Here is a 22,199-nt window from a genome sequence, read left to right on the forward strand (position 1 = left end):
TTTGCCTGAACCTATTTGGCTTTTAAAACTCACTTTTACTGCACACCCCCCACGTTGAATACTATTAATACTAACTTGTTAAGTATCACTAATTTCAACTGCGTTTTTTTTTTTGGTCCTAGCCACTGAAATCCCTGGAAAATAAGTGGCAGTACTTGCCAGAGCACAAATATTGGTAACACCCAGCCAGCCTTCCCGTGGCTGGTATTGGTAACGTTGCATCTCACTGGGGGCCCAGCGCTAACAGGCCGGATGAACAATGGGCACAACATACTACATAGTACATATCCCACACAATTTTAAATCCCTGGCTTGTCCGATACATAGAACAGACGCGTAGATGGGAGAAATCCCAGGAGCCGTCAGACCCCCAAAATACCTAATACCACCTAGTTGTTCTTTTATCTGCAGATTCTTAATATACAAAGAGAGTCACTGTTTATAAGCATATCAAGAGTATTGCTCTCTTGTTGCCTCTCTAACAGTTACCCAGTAAATCCAGAAAAGTCTTGTTACTGTGTGAGTGACCAATCCACAAGTTTAAGTTAATATTTGTGAAGCTAAAATCCCCCATTGTAATGCACTCTGAACTATCTATCAACATTGTCCGGGTGCACTCCCTTACATTCTGTGTGCTTCTTAACTAAGAGCATAATTCCTCTCTTCCCTCCCATCCTGTGTTCTTTGATACATATCCTACTCCCCACCTTCAAATTCTGCATCCCTTATGTCTAAGTTGCAGCATGTCTTTGTTATTCCTACAGTTTCAGATGATTTAACGAGTATTTTAAATTCATGAGATTTGTTTACACTGCCCCTAGAATTAGGGTACATGCAAGTATACATGCATCTGTTTTTACTCTTAGTAAACCTAACACGCCCATGTATTTTCTGTGTTATGCATTCCCATGGAATGCATAACACATGCATAACACAGATCACTACTGATAACTACATTTTGTTAACTTATCAGTAGGCTACAAGTAGCATAACAAATGTTGCTGTGATTCACAGGAGAACTGCTGTCGATTGATTTAGAGCATTCCTTCTCTCTCCTGATTTAGAGCATTCCCCCCCCCCCCTCTCCTGATTTAGAGCATTCTCTCTCTCTCTCTCTCTCTCTCTCTCTCTCTCTCTCTCTCTCTCTCTCTCTCTCTCCTGATTTAGAGCATTCCCTCTACTTTAATTTCTTTGCTTTGCTGCTCTTGGTTGATGCATGATTGTAGGCTAAACTTATTGTAAGGTTTCCAGCTGACTGTATATTACTGACTTTCTAAATTCCTAGCTTAATACAAAAATATGCCAGCCTACATGATTTTGTCATTTGAGCTAATTATTTAGTACATTTTAAAACACCGTTTCAGTTACTACTGCAGTTACTACTACTGCAGTGTGCCACACTACAAGTTACTAATTATAAGGTGTGTTCCCTTGGTGGTGGCGGCAGTTGCAGTGGGGCAGAGAAGGTTTTTATTGGGAGTCTCAATCATCTGATACAACTTTAACAGTGACTGATAGCTGTGGGCTATCTGAATATTATTGCAGATTTATAGACCTGCCAGTGTTTTTGTTGTTCCTCAGTGGTGATGGCATCTTTGAACAAGACAATGAACCATTCGAGACATGCACTTATGATTTGTTCCAAAGATTAACAGCAATGCTTTTAGTCAGTAACTTAGCTATTGCTGTTGATATTTGTTTTGTATTTGAATTCCATGTAAATGTACTTGTTTTTATTACTGTTTTATTCATTTTAGCCATCTGTTTAAATTTGAAAGAAGATTACTGGTATTTTTCATTATGAACTAGAAAGAATACATTTCCAGTGAATTTCCATTGTTAGAATACAGTTGAGGTTTGCCAATATTTTTACAACTAGAGATATTAATATGTTTTTGAAAAGTGGTGGTACTGAAACTTTCCATGAATTAATACTTTCATTTGTTACTTATTATTATTGTTTGGACTTTATGTACTGTTTCACTTTATCAGGTAATTAGCTCACAGCAAATAATTGTGAAGTCATCTCTAACATATGTAGAACTTATAAACACTACACATTTGGTCTGTGTTTACAGTATACTGAACACAAAATATTGACTTTTGTATTTCCCCAGTAGAGTGGACTACTCCATTTCAACAGGAAAATTGGTTAATTCAACTGTATGACAACGATTGTGGCACATTATATCAGTGTAATTAGTTTTATAAATGCATTTCGTAAACAATCCTAAAAAAGAATTTTAATTTTACATATTTTTTAGTTTTAGATCCTCAGAAGTAATGAAAATTCATCTTAAAGGTGTTTCTACTACTGTTGAGCAGAGACCATCAGCAGAAGCTATTAAGTAAGATAAGTTAATCAAAATGTTTACCCCTTTAGAATCTCTTAAAAGTTAATATGGCATTGTTAATTGTAAAATATTTAACCAATCAAAATTTCTGTGCAGTTTATTATTGTATCACTTCCTTCAGGTATCAAAGCCAAGTGCCACACCTTAAGAGGAGAATTAAACATACATAGACAGACATTAACATTAAACATAAACAGACTGAGTACATGACTAAATCATTGACTAAGAGAATTGAGAGTAGCCTTGTGCAGGCGAAGTTTTTTACTGCTCCTGGAATAGAGAAGTTTTTTCTGTTTTATTAGCTTAAATTGGCATATTAACTTATTTTCTAGAGGAACTTTATATTCCTAGTTACGATACTTAGTTTAAAGTTTAACTTAGATAGAGAATTTGTAGGTAGTACTTAGTATCGGTAAGGGTATCAAATCCATGTGTTACAAGTTGCAGCTCTGCTGAACGAGAAGTTTTATTAGCCATATTTAGCTGCTTTATTGACCAATTATTATATCAAATTATTTTCTATAAGTAGCTTATAGACCTAGTCAGGATCCTTAGTTTATTCTGAATTGAGACAACGAGATTTGGAAGTTAATTAATACTTAAGTGTCTGTAGATTTACCGTTCGTAACTTGCCGCCATTGTTATACGATACAACGTTATATCCCGAACTAGATAGCGTAAGCTTATAGTATATAATATAATATTGTCAATCAATCAGTAAAATCTATTAATCTTGTTAAACTTCATTGTCAATTAAATTGTACTTTTTAACTAAATACATATAACAACTTTGATTACAAACATAACATAATTAATTAATACATAACTTGATACGGAAGTTATATAAAAGGAACTTGTAGATAATACTCAATACTGAAAAATATATATAGCGTTATAACTGTGTTGGGATACAAGTTTAGGGTTATAATTTTATTGAAATTAAATTGAAATCATGACTCGGACCAGAGCAGCAAAGCAAAAGGCTCAAGCTAATGGGAATGCTGTGGCTCAGAGGAGAACTGAGGGGGAGGAAGTTGCCCTCTGAATCACAGCCTTTTAAAATGCACTGCTTGCATGATGTTTGTGGAGCAATCAGGTATGGGACATAATATTGCCATGGGGGATGTCTTTGTGTGTGTGTGTGTGCAATGTAAGGAGTGTAAGGAAATCAGGCGACAACTCAGCGTTGTTATGGGCCTATATGAGAGCTTGAAGGACAGGGTGGATGCGCTCGAAGGATAAATTGAGGGCTCCATCAAGCTCTCAGCTGCTGACATCAACGCCAGAGCTTGCACTTGGTCATCATGCAACACAGCGGCAATCCCCAAGGCAGAATGCACTGGTCCCACAGGAACTAGTAGTTGTTGGTGACTCTATTGTCAGGGAAACGGGGAACATGCTTTGTAAAAAGGATAGGAGGAACAGGACCAGAGGCAAAGGTTGATGATGTTGTAGAGCGGATATTATCTTTAAGGGCACAAAAGGTGATATAGTTGTACACGTTGGCACAAATGATATTAAGAGTAGGAGACCGGCAGAATTACTTAACAAGTACAGGTCACTGTTGAAAAAAAGACGTGAATTAGGGTTGAATTTGAAAGTGTCTGCAATTCTACCCAGACACGATAGGAGGGAGTATATGATGAGAGCCTTGTTGATCAGTTCGGCCCTGGAAAGATTGTGCAAGGCTCAAGGGATAGAATTTTTTTCAGACTGCTCTGTACTTGTTAACAGGAGAGATTGCTTCTACAGGGATTAGATACACTTAAATAGAAAGGGTGCAAGAATATTTGCTGATGCTATTGGGGCAGTGTTAGATGGGTTGAAAAACTGCTAGCTTGGGGGGGTACAAGGACTAATAGATTAACAGTAGCCACTGGCAGAGGTCAAAGTGATTCCTGCACTGTTTCTATTGGAATGAGCAGCAGCCTGGAAAATAAGATGCAGGATATTTCAGAGACTGCTGGGAATCATTGTGGTACAAGTAAACACATGATTGTGTTAGGGTAGCTAAAAATAGGAACAGTTGCATGTATACTTGTGTGTACACCAAAGGTAGGAGTTTGGTAAATAAATTTGATGAATTTGAGGTGTTGCTCAAAACATCAAAAGCAGATATTGTTGGAATATCAGAGACGTGGTGTCACACAGGTATAAGGAATGCAGAACTGGAATTTGGGGCGTACAATGTGTACAGAAAGGATAGACAGGATAGGAACGGAGGAGGACTTATGCTATTAGTTAAGAAACACAAAATCCAAGGAAGTGAAGCCAATCGACATCGCTGGACAGTGCAGTGCCGAGTCAGTTTGGTGTGACATAAGCATTGGGAGATCAAAATTGCGAGTAGGAGTGTGCTATAGGGCTAATGACTCTGATGAGTATAATAAGAAACTGTACAGGGAAATAGATTGGGCCAGTAAATCAGAGAGTCTTGTAATGGAGTATTTTAATTTCCCAGAAATTGACTGGAATTTGTGGGTTGGTCACTCACACACACTAGCAAGGCTTTTGTGGATTTATTGGATGATTGTTTTCTATATCAGCATGTTCGGTAGGCAACTAGAGGGAGTAATACTCTTGATCTGATTATCAGTAGTGATTCTTCATGCATTAAGAATCTGCAGATAAAGGAACCACTAGGTGGCAATGATCACAGTGTGCTGAAGTGGGATTTACTCAAAGAGGTAACTACCATCAGGGGTAAAGGGAAGGGTTTTTGCTTTCGTAAAGGCGACTACAATGGTCTCAGACACTATTTAAATTCTATACAGTGGGACCAACTAATGATGTTACCAACAGCAAATTAAAAATGGGAAGCATTCAAAGAACTTATCTAGGAAGCTACTAGGCTTTACATACCAACTAAGAAATATTGTTCAAGGTTTAGTCCTAAATGGATGTCAGATGAACTAATGAGACATACAGCGGAGAAGAAAAATGCACGGGATACATATAACTTAATGGGTGACATGGAAGCCTATGATAGATATAAGTTGGTCTGTAACCAAGTCACAAAGGAGATTAGGAAGGCAAAGGCAGTTTATGAGAAATGCTTGGCAAAGGATGCAAAGAAAAACAGAAAGAGTTCTTTACCTATGTAAACTCTAGAAGGAAGGGGATGAATCAGATTGGCCCACTGGATATTGATGGTTCAACAGTTGAGGATCCTACTCAGGTGGCTAACAAGCTAAACAAGTATTTTGCCTCTACATTCACACATGAGGAGTTATTCAGGAAGGGGAATGCCAAAGGTGAAGTAAACTCTGGCAGTGAGCTAGATGATTTTGTAATAACTGAGAGGAACGTGGAGGAGAAATTGTTGAAGATAAACATAAAAAAGTCATCTGGGGTGGATGGGATCTATCCCATTATTTTAAAGGAGGCAGCAAAGGAAGTAAGCAAACCCTTAGCCATAACTATGAGAGCTTCTTTGGACTCAGGGGAGGTACCCATAGAGTGGAGATGTGCAAATGTGTTCCCAATTCACAAATTGACACAAGTAATTATAGACCTGTGAGTTTAACTTCTGTTCCAGGAAAATTAATGGAGACACTGGTTAAAGAAGCACTGCAGGATCCTAGAAAAGACTTCAGGTATAGCTCGGACACAGCATGGTTTTGTTAAGGGAAAGTCTTGCCTGACCAATTTGATTGGATACTATGATGCAGTCACAAAAGAACTGGATGCAGGGAATAACATTGATATTATATATTTGGATCTTAGAAAGGCTTTTGATACTGTTGCACATGGAAGACTGCTGCACAAATTGGAGCAGTGTGGCATTGGAGACAAATTGCTGCTATGGATAAAGGGATGGTTGAGGGGGAGAAGACAGAGTGGCAATCAATGGACACTGCTCATCGTGGACTAATGTTATTAGTGGAGTCTCTCAGGGTTCAGTGTTGGGTCCATTATTGTTTTCTGTATTTATAAATGATATTGATGATGGTATATCAAGCTTAATGCCCAAATTTGCAGATGATACAAAGGTTGGCAGGGTTGTTAAGGACACTACTGACGCTATGCTGCTGCTGCAACAGGATCTGGAAAGGTTGAGCAGATGGGCTGAGAGCTGGCAGATGAAGTTTAACATTGACAAATGTAAAGTACTACATATGGGAAATAGCAACCCCAGAGCAATGTATCAACTCTGTGGTACTACCTGACAGTGGTAGAGAATGAAAAGGACCTGGGGTAATTGTGCAGAGAGATATGAAGTTCTCTGTGCAGTGCAGATGGGCTGCAAGAGTAGCTCATGGTGTCTTGTCAATGATATACAGGAATTTTTCTAGCAGGGATAAGGAGGTGATCATTCCCTTGTATAAGGCAATGGTCAGGCCACAACTTGAGTAATGTTTACAGGTCTGGAGGCCTCATTTCAAGAAGGATGTAGAGCTGCTGGAACAAGTACAGAGAAGGGCAACAAGATTATTGAATGGAACAAAGGGTTGCTCTTATGAAGAAAGGCTTAAGGTTTGCAAATTACAGCATCTGGAGACCAGGCACCGTCTAGGTGATCTTGATAGAGGTGTATAAAGCCTTGAATGGTTTGAGCATGCTGAATGCCGATGGGATTCTTCGTCTTGCCCAGAATAATCACCTGAGAGGGCACAAATTCAGATTGAGGAAAGACAGATGTAGGATAGATGTGCAGAAATTTGCCTTTAGCCAGCGGGTAGTTGGTTGGTGGAACAGACTTCCATCCCTTGATGTGGAAGTTGATAGCCTAAACAAATTTAAGGCTCAGCTGGACTGGTATTTCGAACGAATGGAGGGGTGAAATGGCAATGGGTTTTTTTTTGGCTGATGCTGTGTAAGCTTGTTTTCTTGCATTATATGCCTCTACTAATGTAATGCTAAATACCTCTCTGAATCCATTGTAGAGGAAGTGTATGAGTCTAACTGGATTAGTCCTTAGTTGGACACATCAGCAAAACAGACATAGTTGTCACATGTTTCTCTCAGATACATACTAGGTTTCATATCAAAAAGGCGTTTCTTTAGCCAGGTGGGAAGGAGCAGCAGTGCGTAGCACATGCTTCTTGATTAGACCGGGGTTTGAGCCCGTCACCACCAAATACGGAGGATGTGGAAAGGTCAGGGAATGATCACCACATATCCCGGAGCAATATGGCTTTAGTTGCTAATGCTCCTAAAAACCAAATAAACAAATAAACAAACAATCATATCAAAAAATTAAAGGCTATGTTTAAAAATCACTCTAGTTTATTCATAAATAAAATATAGAAATGTTTCAAATGTTTATTATTAATAATTTTTTTTATAAAAAATATTTTTATATAAAAAATTATTTTTCATCTTGTTCATTGAACGTTGCTTTTTTTAGAGCATGATGCACAAATCATTTCTGTGTGCTCTAAGCAGAGATATTGTTTAAAATTTGCACAAGAATACCGTGTCAGTTTGGTTCTCTTTGTTGCTTGTCAGCAATTAGTGCACCACTTGTGACTTCTCTCCTGTTCTGCACTTGTAGAAGGCTCACCACTCTATTGCCTTAGTTGAAGAGAAGTTCGAGGGACTGGTCCTCTGATGAATTTTCTCAGCCACTAATTCTGCAGAAAGTTGCTTGTGGAACAGACTGCAGCTCTTTACTTCTTTTTTATTTTCCATGTAGATGACTTGTGCATTGATTTTGCTAGTGTTTAGCATGGCGTAGAATATCACCATTGGCCAACAACAACAATCTCGCTCCACATTGTAAGTTGCACACATCTGATCCATGGAATCTACTCCAAACTTGGTTGCATTATAAAATGTTACAATTTTCAGTTTCAGCTGATCACCTGTTTCATGGTCAATGGCATCATGAAAATGCAAGGAGGAAATCAAGATGACATTCACTGATTTCTTCGGTACATAGGAAACAATTGTTGCTTCTTCCATGAAGCCAAACAAACTCAGTTTTTCAGGTAGGCTCTTGGCTGACACAAATTTGACTGGGAGTTGCGGTTTTTTTTTTTTTTTTTCCCCTCCCCAACATAAGAGAGTTTCCTTTTTCTGAGTTCCAAAACTAAATTGACATCCGTAAACCAATTATCCGCCGTAATGTTCTATCCAATCCTATGTATAGGTTCTGCCAGTCTTTTGACAACATCAGCTGGTCTATGGCTGATTTGGTAAGGACCTTTGGTTGCTTCTCTGTATATATTTCAAGATTATAAGAGTACAGCACCCTAGCATATAGGAAGACATATATTTTGAGTCCATATTTGTTGGGCTTCAAAGGTATATTCTTCCCTGCATATATTTCAAGATTATAAGAGTACAGAACCCTAGCATCTACTAAGACATGGGGGGGGCATTGTTGAGGCCACATTATGTCAATGATCTGGGTATGTTCTTACCATGTGTATGCCATATCCAAAATTTTCATTACTGCATACAGCATGTCCCCCACTTTTTCTTACTATTGAACACACCATGAATTGTAAAACTAATAGAGCAAGCTTATCTGCGAAAAGATCTAAACATCCCAAACACTTCCTAGTTCATTTCACAAATATCTCAGTTCTAATCTCAACAATGTCCATTTCCACTTGCAGTCTGCCAAACCTTATATATTTTTTATGACAGAATCTCAGTTATCGGTTGATTCCACTACTGCTCATCTCAGTTGTCAAAATTATTCACTGTACGATTCCTTTTGCCTCAAAGGTGGTACTTGTGCATATGTCCATTCCGATATTGCCTGTCAGAGACTTGGTAATTTGGAATCTTCTCTTTTCGATCTTCTCTGGCATAAAGTCTCTCTACCTCATTGTGTAGCATATAGGAAGACATATATTTTGAGTCCATATTTGTTGGGCTTCGAAGGTATATTCTTCCCTGCATATATTTCAAGATTATAAGAGTACAGAACCCTAGCATCTACTAAGACATGGGGGGGGTCATTGTTGAGGCCACATTATGTCAATGATCTGGGTATGTTCTTACCATGTGTATGCCATATCCAAAATTTTCATTACTGCATACAGCATGTCCCCCACTTTTTCTTACTATTGAACACACCATGAATTGTAAAACTAATAGAGCAAGCTTATCTGCGAAAAGATCTAAACATCCCAAACACTTCCTAGTTCATTTCACAAATATCTCAGTTCTAATCTCAACAACGTCCATTTCCACTTGCAGTCTGCCAAACCTTATATATTTTTTATGACAGAATCTCAGTTATCGGTTGATTCAACTACTGCTCATCTCAGTTGTCAAAATTATTCACTGTACGATTCCTTTTGCCTCAAAGGTGGTACTTGTGCATATGTCCATTCCGATATTGCCTGTCAGAGACTTGGTAATTTGGAATCTTCTCTTTTCGATCTTCTCTGGCATAAAGTCTCTCTACCTCATTGTGTCAAATTCATCTGTTGTCTCTACTGTTCTCCCAACTACACTAATCTCTTGAAGCTCTTTGACTTCCTCTCTTTGCAACTTGACTTTCTCCAGTCCAACTTTCCTAACAGTGAGGTAATTTTCCTTGGTGATTTTAATGTTCACAACTCCAGCTGGCTTCTGTTTTCAAGTGACACCAACCCAGCTGGTCAAGATGCTGAGGCTTTTGCAATTATTAAGGACCTCGCACAGATTGTTCATTTACCTGCAAGAATACCGGACAATCTTAACCATACAGCCAGAAGCTTGATCTTTTTCTCACAAACAACCCTTCTAAGTACATGGTTGAAGTGAGTGGTCCTTTAGGCACCTGAGATAATAACTTCATGATTATCTCTTCTCCAATGGAGCCTTTATCTCATGGCTATTCCCAACCTTGTGTTGTTTGGCATTAAAGGGGTGCAAAATGGGATGACCTGCGAGATTTCTTTTCTTCTTTTCCTTTGTCGGATTACTGTTTCAAAACTTCTGATGTCAATGTTTGCTCAGATCATGTCAGTGAAATTATTCTTGTAGGAATGAAATCCTTTATCCCACACTCCACTTTAAACTCTCGTCCTTTATCTAAACCTTTGTTTTCCAATAAATGTGCTAAGGCTGTTCAAGAAAAGAATGTTGCATATCGTAATTGGCTTGTTTACAATTCTTCAGTTTCATTTTCTGTTTACACCAAAGCTCACAAAAATTGTAAAGCAGTTATTAATCAGTCCAAACTAGATTTTGAACAGGCTAAGAGTAGAAAAGTTGCTTCTTGCTCCAAACTTCAGTTGGTTTGCAACTGAAGTTTAACATTGACAAATTCAAAGTACTGCATATGGGTAGCAATAACCCAAGAGAAACGTACCAACTGTGTGGTACTACACTCAGGGAAGTAGAAAGTGAAAATGACCTGGGGGCTAATTGTGCAGTGAAATATGAAGTTTGCTGAACAGTGCAGATGGGCTTCCAGGGCAGTTTATGGAGTCTTGTCTGTGATATATAGGAATTTTGCTAGCAGGGACAGGGAGGTGATTATTCCATTGTACAAGGCAATGTTCAGGCCACACCTAGAGTACTGTGTATCGGTCTGGAGGCCTCATTTTAGGAAGGATGTAGAGTTTCTAGAACAAGTACAAAGAAGGGCAACAAGATTGGTGAGGGGAACAAAGGGGTGCTTGTACCAAGAAAGTCTTTTACTTTCTGCAAATGTCAGCACCTGGAGAGTAGGTACCTGCGAGGTGATTTGATTGAGGTGTATAAGGCCTTGAATGGGTTGAGCAAGCTGAATGCTGAGGGGATTCTTCCTCTTGCTCAATTAAGAACTTGAGGTGGCATAGATTCAAATTGAGGAAAGACAGTTGTAGAATAGATGTGCGGAAATTTGCCTTTAGCCAGCGGGTAGTTGATTGGTGGAACAGACTTCCATTTTTTGTTGTGGAAGTTGATGGCCTGAATAAGTTTAGGGCTGAATTGGATGGGCATTTGGAGTGAATGGAGGGGTGAAATGGGATGTTTTTTTTGGCTGATGCTGCTACAAATGTCAGCACCTGGAGAGTAGGTACCTGCGAGGTGATTTGATTGAGGTGTATAAGTCCTTGAATGGGTTGAGCAAGCTGAATGCTGATGGGATTCTTCCTCTTGCTCAATTAAGAACTTGAGGTGGCATAGATTCAAATTGAGGAAAGACAGTTGTAGAATAGATGTGCGGAAATTTGCCTTTAGCCAGCGGGTAGTTGATTGGTGGAACAGACTTCCATCTTTTGTTGTGGAAGTTGATGGCCTGAATAAGTTTAGGGCTGAATTGGATGGGCATTTGGAGTGAATGGAGGGGTGAAATGGGATGTTTTTTTTGGCTGATGCTGCACAATCTTGCTTTCTTGCATTCTATGCCTCTACTAATGTTAATGCTAACTTCTGCACTGGGTTAATTGATTTGCTCCCCAATGCTGTTTCCAGTTAAGGAATGGCTATTTTGGACAATTCTTTGGGCAGGGACCATTTTCCAGCTGTTTATGATATGCTCACTTCATAACCTCCATTAGTTCAACTGTGCAGGAAATGGAAATTCTGTCAAGCCAATTAGATCAAATTTCAGGCAAATATCTCCCTGGACAAGAAAATTATACAACTAGAGACCAAGTTGAAGCCAGAATTATATCGCATCAAACCTCTTATCTACAGATAAATGCTCAGTTCTATTTTTGAATCCTCTGTCCCGACCGAATTTTAATTATTGGTGGAATGAAGAATGCGCAAAAGTATGGAATTTATTTTCTTGAACCCCAACCACACAGTTAATCTTATTAACTAACAAGAGTCTAAGAGAAAAATCAAGTCTCATTTGAAGACAAGCCAAGAAGGAATCCTTGACTCGGTTTGTATCTATTATTTATAGAAACACTGATCTCAGATTAATGGAGGGTAATTAGACAGCTTTCTGCTGAGTTTCTAACTATTCCTCACCCCCAATTTTTTCCTGGAATGAGAAGGAACTCTCAGCTCCCGTGAATATAGTAAATGCTTTGTGCAAAACGTTTGCTGAAGTGCTCTTGCTCAAACAACTTACTCTCTGGCACTCCAGAAAATTAAAGTTGATGGATCACTGTTAAGTGATCCATCAACTTTTGAACCTCTTTTCCTTCTATGTAACCAGCCTCTTCGAAATTCTGAAATTCCACAAACCATTAGGACCACTACACAGTAGTGCTACTGGGCCAGATGGATGTAAACAGGGTTAGCCAAAATGTTGACAACATTGACAGTTTGTCAAATATACAAAATATATGTTTCTGTAAAAAAATGCTATTAAATGAAAGTGTAAATATCAAAGTTGTGGTTGCTGCAACGGAAATGGTATCACCTATGGAGAAATCATTTTGTGTTCTCTGTTATCAAGAAACAAAATCAAGTGTTGCAGCTATCATCCCAACTAAATTTTGCAGAAATCCACGAACTCAAGACTTCATCATTAAGTGGTAAACTCAGTTTGTACAGCATGGATACATCTTCAAGAGCAAAAGCACAAGTCGTCGCAGCATGGACGATGTGACTGTAGAACGTGTGCAGTAGATGCATCTCGGGAGTACCCACAAATCTATTAACAATGCCAATAGAAAACTCGGAATCCCACAGAAAAGGGTTTGCTGTATTCTCAGAAGGTGGCTCTCCTTGTCTCCTTACAAAATTCATTTGTTATGAGACCTAAAACCACGTGACAAAGTTTCTAGGTATAAATTTTTTTGTTGTTACATCCAAGAACTGTGTGATACTATTGAAAATTTCACAGACAGATTAGTGCTTACTGTTGAAGCCACGTCCCATCTCAGTGGTTAAGTGAGATGGAACACAATATTCGTATCTGGGGAAGTGAGAATTCACATTAAATGATGGAATGAACGAGACATTTCAACAGTAAACATTTTCTGCGCAGTGTTCATGAAAAAGATTTATGGGCCCTTCTCTTTCACCGAAGGCACTGTGAATGGCATTTCTTACCTTGACATGCTGATAAAGTGGCTGCTGCTGCAGCTGACAAAAGATGGAAACAACTTCATTTTGTAGCAGGATGGGGCTCTGCCACATTTCCATAGGGAGGTGCAAAAGTTTCGAAATTACAATTATCGTCGTCACTGGATTGGCCTTGCTTGCCATGATGACAAATCTTTATTTTATTTGCCACCGAGATCACTGCACCTCACTCTCTTATATTTTTATCTATGGGGTTTTGTGAAACATTTGATGTTTATGTCCCACCTGCCACTTTGCAAGTGTTGTATGTATCACTGCAGCTATCGCTCAGATTGACAACAGTACACTGGAGAAAGTGTGGCATGAATTTGATTACCGTATTGACTTGTGCATGGCCCCATTTTGAAGGACTGTAAGGTAATTGTTATAAGCTTTGATATTTTTGCTTTCAGTTGATAGCTTTTTTTTTTTTTTTAAATAAAAAGATGTAGTTATTTTCAAATGAACTGTCAAAGTTGTTGACAACATTTTGACTAACCCTGTATTTTGTTATGTTACAGCACCTTGATGTCGATTACTTTGGTGATTTACACAACAGGTGTTAATCACCAAGGTAATTTACACCTGTTGCTGGTCTTTTATAGTTGAATTTTCTGGAAAACATTTATTCCACTTCTTGGCGTCATGCCATGGTTCTGGCCTTTTTGAAGCCTGGAAAAGATCCCACCAGTCCTTATAATTACAGACTGATCTTCCTTTCTAGTTGCCTCATTAAAATTGAAAAAATGATCCCCATTCAACTTGTTTGGATCATTGAGATGCAGCATCTAATGAGTAATAATCAATATGGCTTTTGCCAAAATAGGTCCTCCTTAGATCTTGCTCTTCAGGGCTGAGTGTGCAATTTGCAATGCCTTTAAGAAAATGAATATCTTGTTATAGTTTCCATAGATATAGAGGTTGCATTTGATACTACCTGGCTTCATAGTATTCTCAGGACCTTCATGCTCTTGGTCTATGAGTCAACCTGCCTATATTCATTAAGAAATTCCTCCAGAGTCATTCTTTTCAAGTTCGATATAAAAACTCCCTTTCTTTGATGTTCTTGCAATTAGAAGGTATAATGCAAGGGTCTGTACTGAGTGCAGCCCATTTTCCCCTTAGAATTGATTCTCTTTTTTTGTCCTTAGAATTGAGGTTTACTTTTATGCTGACAATCTCTATTTTTTGCCACTCTCAGAACATGAGATCTGTTGGAAACTGCAGATATTCTTGAATAACGTACAAAAGTGGGCAGTGCTAATGGTTATTGTCTTTCACAATAGAAAATGATCACAATCCATGTTTGCAATGTAAGTTACATAGAGATCCTGTACTTCAGATATCAAGCCTTACCATTCCAATCGTCAACAACATCAGATTTTGGCAATCACGTAGAGGAATGGCCAATTCACTCTGTCACCAGGCAATACTAGTTGGTAGATGATTTTCGTTGCAGGGTACAATACCACCATTTTGTTTACTGGAGACATGAATTGATGAAAATGACATTTAGTCTCCAAAGCAACGCTTTGGCATCTCCCCATATCTTCTATCATGCAGTAGGAGTTGTCTTGAAGTCATGTTTGATGTCACAATATGATACAATATTCTGTGTTATTTCAAGGGCACAGCATTACAATGATTTGCACAAGTCAGCTGCTAGATAGTCTACTGGACTGTGAACATATTGGACTAGCTTAGTCCTCTGAACTGAGCCTGTTTGTGTATTTGACTCTCTAGTGAGACCTCACTGCTTCTACTGTGCCAGATGACTGAAGGGAGTTGGAGTGCACTGGGTGTATTTTTGCTGTGTATGACATATTTCATTAATTCAAAGGGTTCTGAGTGATTTATAGAATAGGGACAATGATAGAGGCGACAGACAGATTTCACAGAATGGGATAAAGAGATTTTTTTTTTTTTTTTGTCCTTGAGGCTATCACAGACATTCTCTCAGGTATGCCAAGCTGGGCTTGCTACCTGGGAATCTAAAACACTGATGGAACTGATATTTGGGTGATACTCAAGTCAAGTGGACCTAAAAAAAAAAAATTCATCCCATTCTGTAAAATCCATCTGTTGCCTCTATCATTGTCCTTATTCTATAAATCACTCAGAATTCTTTGACTTCCTTTCTTTGACATATGCCATTCTCTAGTATAGCTTTTTAATAGTTAAATAATTTTCCTTAATAATGATGAAATTATTAGTTTGCATATTTCCCCCACCCTCCCTCTCCAATCCAGGCTGATACTGCTTCAACAGCATCATCAAATATTCTTGCATCCCTTTTAATTACGTGTATGCCATCACTATAAAAACAGTTCCAACTGTTAAGTAAAGACCATGCTGAGAAAAATTCTACACATAAGTTCATTACTTCAGATGGGTAAGTTTTTGAATTACTAATGACCTTTCACAACTTTTTCAGCCTCGAGTGCCAAGCAAATTTGAGGTCAAGTGTTCCTATTGTGAAATAAACAGTGATAAAAGTTCTTTTTAAGTTATATCGTTTACTATCAGCGGTTCATTTATAAACCAGTTCTAGACTTGAAAAGCTTCACCTTTCTTCTTTATTACATATACTTCTTAATTTGCTGATATTTTTTTTTTTTTTTTGGTAGTTGTTGGCACATCGGCTTCTGTGGCCATAGTGCACCTCCCAAGGTTTTTTTTGTAGTACTTTGATCCAAGCCCGAGGTGGGATTCGAACCCGCGACCTTTGGGTTGCCAGGCAGGCACTTTACCCACCTGGCTAGCCCGGTCGGCAATTTGCTGATGAACTAACTTTCAATCTGCTTGGCCTTCTTGCATCACTGCTCCTGCATCCCTGTAATGGGGCTGGTAACCTGGGTAGAAAAGCTAATCCCCTACGGCAAAAAGGAGCTAATATGGATAAAGAAAATTATCCAGCATTAGAGCCTCTGAGCTCAAATACCACAGATTGATATGACTCGAATCATGGAAATGTGCAAAACAAGTATCTACGAAATCCCTTTATATAACTTCCGTATCAAGTTAAGTATTAATTATTTATTTTTACTAATTATTTATGTTACGTAATCTAAGTCGTTATATGTATAGTTAAAAGTACAATTTAATTGGCAATGAAGTTCAACAAGATTAATAGATTTACTGATTAATTGACAATATTATGTACTATACTATACTATACTAAGCTTATGCTATCTAGTTCGAGATATTTTGTATCGCGTAATAATGGCGGCAATTTACGAACGGTAAACACGTGGATTTGATACCCTTACCAGTACTAAGTAATACCTACAAAATCTCTATCTAAGTTACTTTAAACTAAGTATCGTAAATAGAATATAAAGCTACTCTAGAAAATAAGTTAATATACCAATTTAAACTAATAAAACAGAAAATAAATCAGAAAAAACTTCTCTGTTCCAGGATCGGCAAAAAGCTATGTCAGCACAGACTACTGTCGTGCTCAAACTCCTATTTATTTTTTATTTATTGACTCAAAACTCCTAAATATTTTTTATTAATTGTCATTGTCAAGTCTAGAAGAATAAATTGATGTTAAAATCTGTTTGCAACAATTGCTGTACTATTCAATTTTGAATAAAGAAATTAAATAAATTAGGTAAGAACATCCAATTGCAAGAAAATGCAAAAATGCTGCTGTATTTTTAATTAATTAAGTATGGATTGGGTGGGAAAAGGTTTATGCTGGTCATAATTAATAATATGAATTAGGCGAAAAAAATAAGGCAGCATTTTCTTGTATCTAGTGTTTTCATGTTCATAATTAGTTTTAATTCTGAATAAAAATTCAGCATTTGTAACCAACTGTTAATATCAGTTTGTTCTTCTAGAGTTGACAATGATTTCATAATTACAGGCACTTCTCGCTTTATGAGTTCCAGGGTTTACGAGTATTTTTTTTTTCATGTATCAAGAAAATCAAAAATATGAACATTAATTGGAAAAAAATGAATGTTAAACATTCATAAATTTTGCATTTCAAACCATGCGCGTAGCTATACAATACAGTGTACTCTGCTTTACAATATTAATCCGTTACCATTGTATCACGAAAATATCGTAATGTGAACCCAATAACACATTGTTTTTTGGTAATTCATTCCATAACCTCAGAAGTTCAAATTTTCACTATATAACTCCCTAATATGTTGTTTTTATAGTATAAATTGCATTAGTTACCAATTCAAATCATTAAACGTACTACACTTTCATCATTATCATATGTTATAAGAACCAATTTTGAACAGCTTTATTTTTCTAAAGCACATTTTTCTATTTTTGATATTTTTCTAAAGCACATTTCTGGAAGTCACGACCATAAAACAATAAAAACAATTTGCACTTTCCGGTTTATTGGGTTTTTCTGTTACTGCAAGCAATTATAAACAGGTAGTAAACTTGATGTTATTGCATTTGTGAAAATACCTATAGCTGGAATTGTGGGTTTTTACATTATTATGGTGAAATGTGTTTGCCCTTTACTGAAATCTTCAATCATATAAAAAATATAATTAAAATTTCAGAATCTTCTTTTAATTCCGTTTTTTTTTAAGGCTTCGTAAACTTGTTACTCCGCACAAATCGTGTTAGTTGCAATTTGTGCGTTGCAATAGTATGCATAAATGCTTATGCGTGCTATTGAAATTTATGAAGAAAAGAGATTATCTTGGAAATAAACACCTCTTGAAGCATTTCTGAAGAAGACAACTTCTTGTGCAACGAACCAACGATTGTCGAGCCAATAATGAGTGACCAACGAGTGTGATTTAGTTGATGATGATGAAGAATAAACATTCTTTAACATTTGTAAGTCATAAATAATTTTTTTATTATTATAATTTGCTTGATTTTACAGGCTACATTTTAAGTTCTTTGGATAAATCAATCATTGTTTAAACATAAACTAATTAGCTAACTAATTTCATTGTTGATAACATAACCCCTATTTTTAACATTAGATCTATGGAGAAATAAATTCCCGCTTTACAAGTTTTCGCTTTACGAGCGTGTACTAGGAACGAATTAACTCATAAATTCGAGAACTACCTGTATCTCATAATTAAAAACAGTGCAGTATTTTTTCACAACTAATGTTTCTTAATTCACATAATTTCAGTGAAGCATTTGATGTATGAGGAGTGGTACGAAAGTAATGCCTTCTATTTTTATCCTCAGAAAATTTAATTCTTACAACTATGCTTTTTACATCATTCATCCTCAATCATTAATAAACACTGTTATTTTTCCACAAAGTCATCATTTTCTATTCACTTCTGTGATCTCTGAGTCAGATGCTGTATTTCAATTGTGTAAAAGTCCTTACTCTTGCTCTGGAGGGCTCTGCGAACACTGTGCTTGAGCTGGTCTTTTTCTCAAAAATGCATTCTATGGAGTTTCATCCTTCAGCTGTCAGAAGAGGTGATAGTCAGAAGGTGCAAGTTCTGGGCTATGAGAGGGGTGAGGAAGAATAGTGTACCCCAGTTTTGCAATGGCCTCCATTATGCACAGACTGGTGTGGGGTCATGGAGAAGAAGAACCTTATTAAGGTTTTGTCCAGTCATACTCTACAGATGTGGGCTTTTACTTTTAACAACTTTTTCAATGTTTCCATATATTGATCTGAGTTGATTGTGGTGCCACACTCCAAGAAGTCCATATGCAAGACTCCATCTTGTTCCAAAACACTGTTGCCATGACTTTACCGACATAAGGCTGTCTTTTGAATTTCTTCTTGTGCGGTGAATTTTGGTGGTGCCACTCCATTGACTGTCTCTTCATTTCAGGGTCATAATGGTGGACCCAGGTTTCGTTGCCTGTGACTGTGTGTGAAAGAAAAACCCAATTTAAGAAAAATTCAATCACCACTCTTTGCTTGATTTGTATGTCTGTAACATCCACCATTTTGAACTATTTGTGTGCTGCACTCACGAGACCAATCACAGTGCTACTCAGTATGGTGAAACTAGTGACCACTCAGTGACATGCGAAATTATCTACGATGCCACATTTGAAAGCAAAAAATTAAAGAAGGCATTACTTTCATACTGATCCTTGTAAGTGGTACTTACAATCACTTTATTTTTTATTTCCTCTAGACTTGACAATGATTTGGTCAGAACTGGTCTTTAAATGGTTGGGTTATTGGAATTGCTTTTTGTAAAATTTTCTTCCATCTAGTTTCAATGAACTCGATCATTTTTTGCCTATAAAAATTTATCTGAAATGCTGTATTTTTAAATCTGTTATTAGAATTAGAGAACTAACTTTTCCTCTTCCTCATTTATTCCTTCTACTTAAGTTCTTTGGTACAGTCTTCCTCTGCATGTATTTTCCCGAAATTTAGAAAGTACAAAAATAACAAGTATCTGCTGTCTTTTCAGCCTTTAACCCTTATATGCTAATAAAATACTATTGTTTCTTATGACTTTTGTGTTTGGGATTATCTTAAAAAATTTTAAATTGCAACAATTTACAAGCAGCAAGCAAAACATATTACCATATCTTGTGACAAAATCAGATTGTTAAATTTTAACTATTATTCTTAGTTAAAAATTACCAATACACAAGTGCCAACTCTTCAAGTTTACAGTGCAGATTCTATCTTTTTGACTTGATTTGAACCTTTCTCTGTTTTGCCATTGTAACAGTTTGTAAAAAAGTTTCTTTGCCTCTTTGATGAGCCCCTCTCTTGTATTCCTGAAGGGCATCAACCCTATTCTGCAAGTTCTCATATAAGCCCATCAGATTCTGAATTTGTGTTTAACCTCCTCGTGCTCTTTGCAACACACACATAAAGGCATCCCCATGGCTGTATTATGTCCTGCTAAAGGTAGCTTTACAAAGGGGGAACAAATAATGCACATAATATAATCCTGATTTGCAGGAGACCTACCCTTGGAAGTTTTTCTCCTGAGTCAATGTATTCCTGCTACTTTGAGTTTATTGCTTTGCTGCTCTAGTCTAAGCCGTAATTTTAGTCTAAATTTAATTTAAAAATAAATCACACATGAAACTGAAATATGAAAATAATAATGCTACACCAATTTTGCTCATTTGTTGGCACCATAAACTAAGCTATTTTAGATTACATTACATACTGTGCAGTATATTTAGGTTATAAAATCATGTTTCTTAAATTTATAATTTATAGACTTAATAAAAACATTTCTGATATTAATAGGAAACCTCCAAGTAGTGCCAATATCAATACTGTAACAATGGTTACAGTATTGATAGTTTTATTAATTAAATTTGAAGGCAAGTAAAGAAAAAATTCAGCTTTAGATAAATTACAAATCATAACTACACTATTAATTTTAAAGAGAAGTACAAAATCATAGCAGCTCCCAAAAAGCAATGCTTTTCAAAGTAGCTTTGAGGCAGTCTATGTATTATATTCATTCAGGTGTTAAAAAAAAAAAAATTAGAATGAATGAAAGAGTTCAAATTTCTTTCTGGTGAAGCTTTGGAAATACTGTTGACAGCCAAGTCTAAACAGCAGTTCCTGTGTTGTAAACAAGACTTTGACTTCTCATTTCTGAAGAGGTCAAAGTGTGCAACATTATATTTCTTTAAGTAATAATTTTCCTTTGATGTCTAACAGACAATTCAAACAGAAATATGCAGAGATAAAAAACATCCTAGATAAGCTAATGCGTGAAACCATACATATTGGTAAACAATCCTGTGTGTAACGTTAGTAAAATTTAATTTCTAGTGTGGTGTGGACTTTAAAAAACATCTTGCCTATTCCAAAAAGTCTTCTTTTTTTTCCACCTCAAAGAACTGTTTTTATGAAAAGCTCCTGTTTTCTGCATGTTTTCTTTCTGCTTACAGTTATCCAGTCAATAGGTTTTCACAGGTCAGAAGGCGGCACCTATGCCAATAAATGTGGTAGTGACATCACTACATTACTGAGGTGCCTCCGTAGCCAGGTGGGAAGGAGCAGCAGTGCATAGCACACGCTTCTTGATTAGACTGGGGTTCGAGCCCGTGACCACCAAATACGGAGGATGCGGAAAGGTCAGAGAATGACCACCGCATATCCCCGGAGCAATATGGCCTTAGTTGCTAATGCTTCTAAAAACCAAATAACAAAACAAACAAACAAAACTACATTACTGATATAAGCCTTTATATTTTACGTCATCTGAATCAGTAAATTTTGAATAATGTAAGTTCATCACTTATAAGTTGAAGCAGCAAAATTTTGTAACCTCTACTAACTGAATATCTAGATACAAGGTTTAATATTGGACTCATCAGGCCTTTTGTTTTTATCATTTAAAACCTTCCTTAACTTGTCTAGAACAAATCAAAGTAATTTTTTGGAATAAGCTTATCTAAACTGGACTTGAATGACCTGAGGATTCTCCAGTTATATCTGAGAAACCCTTTAGGCCAGAAAAAGATAACAGAGATATATGATATTAAATTATATAATATTAAATTTGTTCAGTGTAATTTGCATCAGTGCAGCCATTTTCTACTTATTGTGTTAAACAGAGACTTTTTTTTTTGTTTAAGATTGCCTTAATTTGTTGTTCAAAAAGAAATTTGAAAGGTATTTATTATTATTATTTTTTTTTTTCAGGGTAGCAGCAATAATAGATTGCTTCACTATTGTTGGTACACCAGAAGAAAGAGGATCAGTCCCTACAATTGTGTCTTCTCAGGCAGCAAAAAGTGATGTTCGTCTACCTCTTCTTAGTGTGGATTTTGAAACAAATCCACTAGACATGTCATGTGATCAGAAAATTATTGTTGACAGTCAGCCACTTGCAGTAATATATGATGCAGTAAGTATCTATTGGCTTATTTTAAATGATATAGTGCTTTAAACAGACCTCTAGTAAATACCACCTTCTATTAATCTGTTTGTTATGATCATGAAAGGTGAAAGAAATAAGAGGTGAAGCATAGGACTGA

General features: G+C 36.9%; 1 protein-coding gene across 4 annotated transcripts in view; it reads left to right on the plus strand.

Annotated features, from left to right (window-relative positions):
* Positions 1–22,199, plus strand: part of Vps13 (vacuolar protein sorting 13C) — a 1,645,987-nt gene that overhangs the window by 325,252 nt on the left and 1,298,536 nt on the right. For all 4 annotated transcript variants that reach the window (XM_090373229.1, XM_090373247.1, XM_090373239.1 and 1 more), the window contains exons 15-16: positions 2,265–2,348; positions 21,865–22,069. In XM_090373229.1, the coding sequence (XP_090229355.1) occupies positions 2,265–2,348; positions 21,865–22,069 (289 nt within the window). The remainder of the gene's footprint in view (positions 1–2,264; positions 2,349–21,864; positions 22,070–22,199) is intronic.

Source organism: Mastigoproctus giganteus, chromosome 1, assembly GCF_048544385.1.
Source record: "Mastigoproctus giganteus isolate SK-2022 chromosome 1, ASM4854438v1, whole genome shotgun sequence".
Taxonomy (NCBI): Eukaryota; Metazoa; Arthropoda; class Arachnida; order Uropygi; family Thelyphonidae; genus Mastigoproctus; species Mastigoproctus giganteus.